Source organism: Syngnathoides biaculeatus, chromosome 17 (genome assembly GCF_019802595.1).
Source record: "Syngnathoides biaculeatus isolate LvHL_M chromosome 17, ASM1980259v1, whole genome shotgun sequence".
NCBI classification, from domain to species: Eukaryota; Metazoa; Chordata; class Actinopteri; order Syngnathiformes; family Syngnathidae; genus Syngnathoides; species Syngnathoides biaculeatus.
In genome coordinates this window covers 7965382-7976033 of record NC_084656.1, presented here as the reverse complement: position 1 = coordinate 7976033, position 10652 = coordinate 7965382, and the positions used below count along the sequence as shown (strand labels likewise).

General features: G+C 40.1%; 1 protein-coding gene across 3 annotated transcripts in view; it reads left to right on the top strand.

Annotated features, from left to right (window-relative positions):
- The first annotated feature begins 546 nt into the window (after nucleotides 1-546).
- The window catches only part of LOC133491153 (glutamate receptor ionotropic, NMDA 1), a 41233-nt gene continuing 31127 nt past the window's right edge, over nucleotides 547-10652 (top strand). For all 3 annotated transcript variants that reach the window (XM_061802058.1, XM_061802057.1, XM_061802055.1), the window contains exons 1-3: nucleotides 547-795; nucleotides 8172-8306; nucleotides 9731-9907. In XM_061802058.1, the coding sequence (XP_061658042.1) occupies nucleotides 547-795; nucleotides 8172-8306; nucleotides 9731-9907 (561 nt within the window). The remainder of the gene's footprint in view (nucleotides 796-8171; nucleotides 8307-9730; nucleotides 9908-10652) is intronic.

Sequence of the window (10652 nt, the reverse complement as noted above, 5' to 3'; positions counted from 1 at the left end):
CTGTATACTCTATGCCGAGCTCAGAATCACTGGCGGCACATCACGCCAACACGCAACATTCAAAAAGAAGGCCAAAAAGTGGGTAGCGCCTGGCGGGAGCGCGCAGGAGCACCAAAGTGCGCGTGCACAGCTGTCAGAACCAAGGACAGCAGCCGCTTAGCCGGGAGCGACTTGCAAGGAAGCTTCGTCGAAATCGGCCCCCACTGAGAACACCCAGCGATACACACTTGACGAGACGCTGTAGCTCGCAATGAAAACGTTTTCCACGGGAGAAAAGGTGCAAGATGTTTCTTCACAGCCCGCGTCTAAGATGATCGCGCTCAGTCCTCCGCATTGCCGCTAAATTCTCAGCTTTTTCAGTATTCTCACACTTTTGGCCACCCTCCCTCCATCGCTCCCCGATCACACCGCCCACTCGCGTCGTGCCTGCACCCGACTGTCCGAGTCGCGCTGCCGTCCAGAAGCTGCTCGAGCCGAGCCGCCTGCACCGGGGAGAGAAGTGCGCGGGCTGGAGGTTTCCGTTTGACAGGGCTCCTGGCGCAAACGATGCGGCTCTTTCTGTTGGCGGTGCTCGTCTGGTGCTCGTGTGCGCGGGCCGGATGCGAGCCGAAAATTGTCAACATCGGAGCCGTCCTGAGCCAAAAGAGGTACGAGCAGGTCTTCAAAGACGCAGTGACCCAAGCCAACCAAGTCTACGGACGGGACAAATTTAAGCTCACGGCCATCTCCGTCACGCATAAACCCAACGCCATCCAGATGGCTCTGTCTGTGTGTGAGGACCTCATATCCAGTCAGGTATGTCAAGCTGCCTAATTTAGCTCGATATCTGGACTGAATTTTCAACTCGACTCAAAAATTGTGTTGAGAGGCGTTTTGAAGCAAATCTTGAAATGAAATAAGTTAGGTGGGGATCACAAAACATTACCTGTGCTGTATACGTTATTCTCTCTTTTCTTTTTTCCACGGTTACCATGGTTACACCATCTTCTCTGATTTCTGCATAGTTACAGACTTCAGGCTCATCCATCCATTCATTCATCCATCCATTTTTTATACCGCTTATACCCATTCAGGTAACGGATTATCTAGAGCATATGCTGCTGAGAGATGGGGTACACTCTGCATATCGAAGGCACATAAAAAAAAAAATCAAACTTTCATGCTCACATTTTCACCATAAGGACAATTTACAGACTTCAATGAACCTCACATACGTGTTGTTGGTATTTTGGAGGTAGCCGTGGTACTTGGGCTACCCAACGGCCCAAATTTGAACTCCAACCTCAAAGCTGTGAGGAGGTGGTGCTAACCACTTATACGCTGCCCTGCCCAATACAGCTTGATTCAATTTATGCAAAATTATGATAGCTGATAATGATGTGATGCAACATTTATCAACTCTATAATCCTATTGTAAAGCCACTTTTAAATCATAATAGGGAGGACAATAACCATTAAAATAATTTTTCAGGTTTAACTGAATGTTGAAGGCACTATACTGGAATATGACTATAATTTTTATCAAATTAATTAATTAGATCAAATGTTCAATCACATTGCATTTATGGGTAATCATATTTTATTGCGTGCAAATATTTGACATAATTTAATTTGACATAGTGCTGAAGCCCCCCTAAAAAAATCGTGACTCAGAAAAAGGATATATATATGTATATATATATTTAAGGCTCCAGCGATCCTTGTGAGGATAAGCAACTCGAAAAATGGATACATGTACATTTATTAGTGTGAGCAACCACATTTTCAGTATATTTTTTAATTGCTACGTGTCAAACAAGTTACCATTATATGCAGTAGATTGTCAAAAAAAAAAAAATAATAATCCAAGACTCACCATTCATGATACACACACTCTTAAGGGTGTGCAATTAGGCAATTTGTTGAAAGGGGTGTGTTGAAAAAAATAGCAATCTGCCGTTGACTTTACAAACTCGAAATTATTTTGTACAAACTTTTTTTATTTATAGAATTTACCAATCCTGTAAATTACTAAATTAATATTTAGCAGTATGACCACCATTTTTTTAGATTTTTTAACCGCTTCACACCTGTGTTGCATGGAGTCAATCAACTTGTGGTACATTTCAGCTATTCTTCCACTCCAAGATTCCTTGACAACATTCCACAATTCATTTACATTTCTTAGTTTTGCTTCAGAAATAGCTTTTTTTTTAATCACCCCACATGTTCTCGATTGGATTAAGGTCCAGGAATTGGGCTGGCCACTCCATGACATTAATTTTGTTGGTTTGGAACCAATACATGTTTACTGTTGTGTTTGGGGTTATTGTCTTGTTGAAAAAAAAAAATTCAAAGGCATGTCTTCTTTACCATAAGGCAACATGACCTCTTCAAGTATTTTGACATGCGCCAACAGATCCATGAGCCCTGGTCTGGGATAAATAGGCCGAACACCACAGTAGGAGAAACATGCCCATATCATGACGCTTGCGCCACAATGCTTCACTGTCTTCACTGTGTACTGTGTCTTAAATTCGATGTTTGGGGGTCGTCTCACAAACTATCTGCAAACCCTGGACCCAAAAAGAACAATTTTACTCTCATCACACCACAAAATGTTCCTCCATTTCTCTTTAGGCCAGTTTATGTGTTCTTTGGCTCCTGTAGCCTCTTCAACACATGCGATTTTTTTAACAGAGGAACTTTGTGGGGGATTCTTGTAAATAGATTGGCTTCACACAAACATCTTCTCACTGTCACAGTACTTATGGGTAACTCCAGACTGTCTTTGATCATCCTGGAACAGATCATTGCCTGAGTCTTTGCCATGCTGGTTATTCAACCATCCATTTTGATGGTTGTCTTTGGTTTTCTGCCACTTGTCTCTGGTGTTGCTCTCCATTTAAGGTGTTTGAGATCACTTTAGCTGAACTGACTGTAATTTTTTGCACCTCCGCAATCAAACTTTTCATCAAAGTACACTGCTCTTCTGGACAATGTGTTGAACGACTCATTTTTCTCAGGCTTTCAAGGAGAAATGCATTATCATTTGGTGCTGACTTCATCCTTAAATAGGGGTCACCTGATTCACACCTGTTTTTTTTTTTACAAAACTGATGACCTCAATGATTAAATGCCACACTGCTATTTTTACACACACCCCTTTCAAAAAATTGTCTTAAGAGTGAGTAAATGATGAATGTTGGGTCTTTTTGGTTTTCTGAGAATCTACTGCGCCTCCTAGTCATGTGTTTAAATACTCAAAAGTGGTTAGTCACATTGGGCTGCTATTATTTTGAACACTACTGTAGAGTAAGATATGACCTCAGATGCCAATTTGGCATCCTTTCCAAATGTAACACCAACCACAAATCTGTTCATTTCTGACCGACACAACTCCCCCCTACAGATAATATGCTTTGATTCAGTGGAATATCTTGCACGTAGGGCCAACTCTACGTACATTTCAGATCAACACAGCTGCAGATCCAGTGAAGTGCAATGACATGCAGTGAGGAGTGAAAATGGTAAAAAAAAAATGCCTTGGACTATTATATGCAGCCTGACAGGCGGTGCATGTGCTGTGCGATAACCAACAGTGATAGTTGGAGAAATGACATTTGGGGTGGCTTACTCTCAGTGACAATCTGTTTGATTGCCAGTGTTGTAACATGTAATCCTGCTTTTAAATGAGGCTTAATTACAACATGTCTTTCTGCATTATAATTATATTTAACCGAGTGGCGTACCGATTGAGCCAACTAAACACATTCCATAAGTAATGCATGGTTAGTACCTTGGAGAGTTGTACAACACTCCAACCATACGCTCATGTAATACTTAACACGATTTTTAAAAACCTTACATTACTGCCTGTTAAAATGGGAAGTCGTTCTCGTGCTTATTGCAACAACAGTCATGAAGCTGGATGCAGTCATCCTGGGCCTGATTTAGGCGGCGTGAATTAAAGTTTTAATCCTCTGAGTTTGGCTTGCGGGCGATAACAGTCACTGAGAGAGAAAGTCTGTGGCAGATGGAGGAGTAGATGCCCACAAGCAATCCTTGGATGGTAATTCTGTTTTTTTGACCCAAACATATGGGCTGCTCGCATCTAATAATCCATGGCTGCGCACACGCCAACTTCATTCCTCTTTCTCCACGATTAAAAAGAATTTCTGGAATTTATCCAGTCAGATTATTTCTTTTCGGAGTGTGTAGCTGGTGGTGTTTGTGGGGGTATTAGTCTAAAACCGATCCAAATTAATTTACATCTGTTGGACTGCAAAATGAAAGCGTTTTGAAAAATGGGAACAGTTTTTTCTTTTCTTTTTATCTGATGATTTCACTGAATCGTAGATCAATGTACATTGACTTTATATAAGATTTTCCAGTAGTACATGCAAAACTGGATGTATTATGATGTTAATCACAACATAATCAACATTACAAGTGAAAGGTAGATTACCGATCAGATGCAAATGATCATTGTCTTTTGATGGCAACATTGTATTGAAGCATTTTAAATGTGAAGTGGGTCTATTATTTTTTTGAGGTGCTGTCACTGACAGGAATTAAGTGGACTGGACACGGGGAAAAAATGTGGATGAAACTAAAGCAACATGATAAACATGGTCTTGCCCAGAGAAGAATTAAGCAATATTTCCATTAAATGTCATGCACTGCTTTTTAGTTTTGCTAATAGTTATTATATAGATAATGCCAGAGCATGTTGAATGTACTGCAGTCAAAATACGACTTTGATTTTTTTGTGCTTTATATTATTTTAATAACAGCATTGCTTATGTATATTTCATTGTCTGATACTGTGAGTGTGAAATTGTGTATTTGGACCTCCTCACGTCATTGATGAGTGGCATTAAGTCCAACTTGTGTATTGATGGTTTACCTTACCAGCTCAGAGTGTAATGGTGGGCGATTTTGCCTCAGTTTGTTCGGCAGGTTGTTCAGTTACTGAAGGGTTGCCGGATTAAATTTCAAGTCCTAATCTTTGCTGTCAATGTGCGCTTGGGTAAGACACTGAACCCTATTTTCCCTCCATTAGGCCTGGCACCGCCTTTGCATGGCAGCAGCTGCCCACTGGTGGATGAATGTGAGGTTTTGCAAAGGGCATTAGGCCCCTTCTGGAGTAAAGCTCTAAATAAGTGCACTCTATTTACTACCATCGAAGAATATGTAATTTTCAATATAATTATTTTCTGACAAATTTTTGAAGGCCAGGCTAGGTTTGGCACTTAACGGTAACACATGGTGACATTTATTTTGTGGATAGTTAACTGGTGAAAGCAAGGTGAAACTGTTTAGTGTAAAAGGCTTAAGCTTTGTGGAGATGGAGGCACACGTCGGATTGCATTTTTGACAAAAATGTGCGTGCTGACAAGATAAATGCATCTCTAAATTTTCTACAAAATGACAGTTCACTCCTAATTTGTCCTGAATAAAAAAATAATCTCTTGAGTGCACTTAATGGTTTATCATAGTCAAGATTTCAAGTCAAGTTCTTTATTTTGTATCCTGAGTCCATGGATCTGTGGCACACGTCCTAGATCTCTTCCATCAGTCTTGTACTGGCTATCTTAAAGGGGACATATTTTTATCCAAACAAAATTTTTCTAGTGTTTGGCATGTAATATAGCCTATTTGTTGCCTCAGTAAATGTGAAATATGAATTTAAAAATTTCCACACATTTCCGAGTTCCAGACATTTTTCTACCACAAAACCTGATTAGGTCATATACATTTCGGGAGCTTATCTACAACACTTTCTAAGATCTCCATCTTTCCTGTTTGTATACATAACAAACACGTGTGTTCTCACAAGTGGGTCTTCTACAGATAAGCAATCAATCAGAGGGAAGGGGGCGATCTTAGCCAAATATGGACAAAGCAGATACAAAACTCAGTCAAAACAGAAATAGCTGTAAGAGTCGCCTTTTCTGGAAACTCGTATGACAAAACCAAGTTGTTTTTTTAAATGAAATTGACAATTTCATACTCAGTCCATGTTAGACAGTGACTCTAGTGAAGTCTTAAAAGCCAAAATAGGAAACCTTAAAGACCACCGTTTTGTTTCTCTGTCATTTCAGGATTTCAATACATTTATTACAGGGACTAAAGTGGACACGTATTATGTATTAAATGTTACAGAGAAGAACAAAAGCAAACTATGACTGACTGGGAGTAAAAATTAAAAATAAAAAAATAGTGAGGGATAATGGGAGCGGGATTCAATAATATTTTGGCACGGGGTTGGGAGAAATATCTTTGGAAGTGAGATTTTTTTTTTAAGGGTTAATGAAAATTCCCGTCAGTGTAGTGTCAAAGACAGTTCGTCTCCGTTGTTCTGCTTGACCCAATAAGTTGTGAAGTTCTGTCTGAACGTCCACTAGGTCTTTCTCTTTAATGTCTGCTATACTAACAATCTCATTAACTATCAGAAGACAGTATTTTCTTAGTTAAGGATGTTTAATGCCAGAAGAGTTGGCACACAGCGCTGGGATACAGACTCTTCATTGCCATCTGGAGTGAGTCTGGTTCCCCCTCGCTGATTCCTTCTCTTTAGGTCTTGGTGTCCCTCCTCGCAGAGGTGTGACACAACCTGATACCGTCTCAGCATTTTTCGATGTGTGACTCAACAGTCTGAACTGGTTTTTTTTGTAGTTTGAGCAAGTTTAAGGTGCATAGCTAAAGAAATTCGAGGTCATAGCATTGGAAAGTTTTGGTCAGTAAACAACTAAAACTCGGGCCTGATTTTAAAATCTTGTGAAATATGTGCCTGAAACCTTCATTTATTACTACTTTGGACATCAATGTGATTTTAAACTTTTATTTTGAGGTTGGACACGGAGTGCACTGCGGCCCTTAATGAACCCTTAACCATACATTCGCCCCCCAGGTAGTTGACTAAGTTGCGGGCAGTGCTGCACCTGAACCACTGCACTTTTCATCTGCAGTGGTTCCCACATTTTATGTTTAAAAAAAATAAAAATCTACAAGTAGGTTCATTTTATCATGGAAGCCAAAATCCTAATTATAATTAAAATTCAATTAATTGTACAGCGCTAAGGGGAAGGTAAAAAAAAAAAAAAAAAAAAAAGCGATCTCCCATGATCCCAAGCTTTGGGGTAATATGATGATGATATACAGAAACGTGTCTGCAGGAACCTTTCAAACCGCTCCTTCCTCAGTCTGAAATACACCTCAAAGTGATTTTTGTAAAAGTATACCTCACGAAAGAGCTTATAAACTCTGAGATCCTACTGTGAAATTAGTATGCGATGCACACAGTTACTTTTTTGAAGCTGCTGCGTCACCTCCTCCGCCTTCAAATAAGCAGAGCCAGGGTTTTTTCTTTCACAACAATCCATAATACATTTTGCTGAGTTGCAAGTCTTCTCACCGGGGAAAAGCTCCCAATTTCCTTGTCGGCTGCCACGACAGCAGTTCCAAATATCACCCCGGCCAGTCACCACAGCCTTCGTGTATTGCCCCAGGGACCTTTCACACTGCTTAAGTGTTGTGCGAAAAGGGCTTTACTGCCATTAAAAACAAAAAAAAAAAGAATATGTGCATCATCATGTGGACATTTTTTTCTCAGAAAGGCTGGCCTGTATGATCAGTACTATGGTAGTTTTTGTTGCAATCATGTGACGATAAAAATAAAAAGAGATTTGCAGCTTCTAAATCTGAATGAATTGCCCAGTACATGTGTATTCTTTCAGAAGTCTGAGAATGGTTGATTACAGTATGTGATTTTAAAAATGGTTGATGATGTTGATGTTATTACATCATTGGTAAGCACCAAAATAAATTGACAGTAAATTTTTGTCCAGAGTGTAAAAAGATGAATTCAGCTTTAAATTCTGATTCCTATTCGAGTGGCCGACTGCTTAGCATATCCTTTCACATTCCCGTGGCTCGGGATTCAGATTCCGGCCCCACCTGTGTGAAGTTTGCATGTTCTCCCAATGTCTACATGGGTTTTCTTTCACCACGTGCTCCAGTTTCCTCCTAATCCCAAAAACATGCATGGTAGGTTGATTGAAAACTCTCAATTGCCAATAGGTGTGAACTGTATTAAACTACTCACCAGTGTTGGAATTGGAATTGAAAAGTTGGACTTAAACCTTTTTTTTTAGTCTAAATGTAAATAAAGTGATGTGTTCCCGCAGGTTTATGCCATCCTAGTGAGTCACCCGCCCCAGTCCAATGACCACCTGACTCCGACACCTGTCTCCTACACTGCAGGCTTCTACCGCATCCCTGTGGTGGGCCTCACCACTCGCATGTCCATATACTCAGACAAGGTACATATGTGCAATATGAAATGTGAAATAAAAGAAAGACAGGCTAGGAGGGGGAAGCAAGAGAGTGGACGGAAAGACGTGTAGTCAGGAAGTCCCTTGGGCGGATTTCAAAAGCTCCCGAGATTAAATAACCTATCACTGTCCATTACAGGGTGGATGATTGAGTATGTTCGTAGCTGGAAAATTGAAAGAACGACATCGATAATATCTTTGACCTGAATTATGATTTTATGAAGCAACCGCCAACAATTAAGTTTTAAAGAGATCCCATAAATAAAACTCCAAGGGCCATTTTCAAAATGATTGACTGTAAAAAATGATGGAGATGATGTCACAGTTATCAAACTAATTTCTGACTCCTGGATCTACCCTCAAGGTTATTTTTGCTTCACATCATTTCATTTCTTTCTTTGTTTTTTGTTTTTATTAAACTGAATATATTGAGCTTTAGAATTCCATAATGGCATTTTAACACATAATGCAAGTTCAACATCATGCTGAAACTCAAAAAGTCTTGAAATGAAATTCAAACCACATAAAAATGAAATCAATGATTAAACTAAGACATGGGACTCCATAATACCTTTTACGGACTCCATTTTGTCCTATTGTGTTCGTCATATTTTCAAAAACAAATCCAATGGTTTGTCAAAAAAAGGTATGAACAGCCATTGTTAAAAAACATTGGTAATACCTTGCAAGCTATGCCAATACTTTGAGTGGCTTTGTTGGTATTATTTATTACTTTTTAAAACTGACAACCTCTTCTTGTGTACTGAAGTACCAGTTAGAAACACCCTCCTGAATATCTGCTTAAATTATAATTATCATCATAAGGTACAAAACAGGTAACATTACAAGGGAGACATTTTAACATATGTCTGTGGGCTGCTATGTGCTCACCTGGGTCAACCTGGTGCCCACAAGCCCCAAGTTGGTCACAGATTTTTTAATAGATGTCATGTAGTGGGGAGTCAGCCTTTTTACCTAAACATTTTTCTTTTTCTAGAGAAAAAAACAACATTTGACTTGAGACAATGGCATCTGAGTTATGACAAACACCCCAGAGGACAGAGATGTCTTTATGTATTAGGCCAGATTTGACATTGTATGTAAGAATGTTATTTAGACCGGTCTAAAGGGCAGAATCTGCTCTTGTGCGTTGTTAAATTCCACTTGCAACACATAATCATCATGACATTAATGCTGTTCATCGGTTAACCCTGGTTGAGAACTTTCTGACAAATGACATAGAAATGACCTCTGACACTGTTAACTGTGAATTCAATCCAATATAACAAAATCTAATGTTTTTTTTTTTTTTTAACTTGTGCTGATGTTAGTAAGACGTGTATTTTTTCATGTTTATTATTGACCAATACTAGAAAAAAAAGTAATCTCCATCCCTATCTTGGTCATTGCAGAGTATCCATCTGTCCTTTCTGCGGACCGTCCCCCCCTACTCGCACCAGGCGCACGTGTGGTTTGACCTGATGCGCGAGTTCAACTGGAACCATATCATCCTGATTGTGAGCGATGACCACGAGGGTCGAGCTGCTCAGAAGAGGCTGGAGACGCTCCTGGAGGAGAGAGAAACCAAGGTGAGATGTTCTGTCTCCTGGGTCCATTTACAACCCCCCCCCCCCCCGACACCCTACCGCTCACTTCCCAGAGTTTGTATGTAGTTGTTTCCCTCTCTGTTTCGTGGCCACATCTCTTTCTCACCACTGTGTAAGCATTTGCTAACATTCAAGAGACATCAACAGCGTCTAATGTGGTCGACTTTTGACAAAAGTTTGTGCGTTTATTTGCTCATCTTCACGTTGCTTTTCGCCACAGTCCGAAATTATCCCATGTCTGTCAACATTGGGAGCCAAATTAGTGGACTTTGATGTGAGGCTTTGCGAACCATCACAGACAGAAGTTATGGAGTCTTTTGGAGGAAGTCATGGGAGGAATCATTTTTCTCTTAGATGTTCTTATTTCCGTTTGCTATAGTGTGGATGCATCCGTGCCTCTGAGCTGTGGATGTGGGTCACTAAAACGCTGATCTTCCATCAGGCAAATCTCATTTGACCTGCAATGATGCAAAAGGGTGAAAGAAGAAGGGAAGAAAAGCATCTTCCTCATTGATTTAATAAGATGAAATTACCCAAGGGTATCTCTTTTTTTTTCTTTTCTTTGCACACTCACTGTGCCTCTCTGGGTCTCTTCGCTGTAATTGTGTATCAGAGTGAAATGAGTCCCGATTCAGAGGTTTAATTAAATCAGAAGGCAAAGACATGGCCGACATGACGCTCTCACTTGAGGCAATTCACAGGAAGGCTGTGAAATAAGTGACCTGGA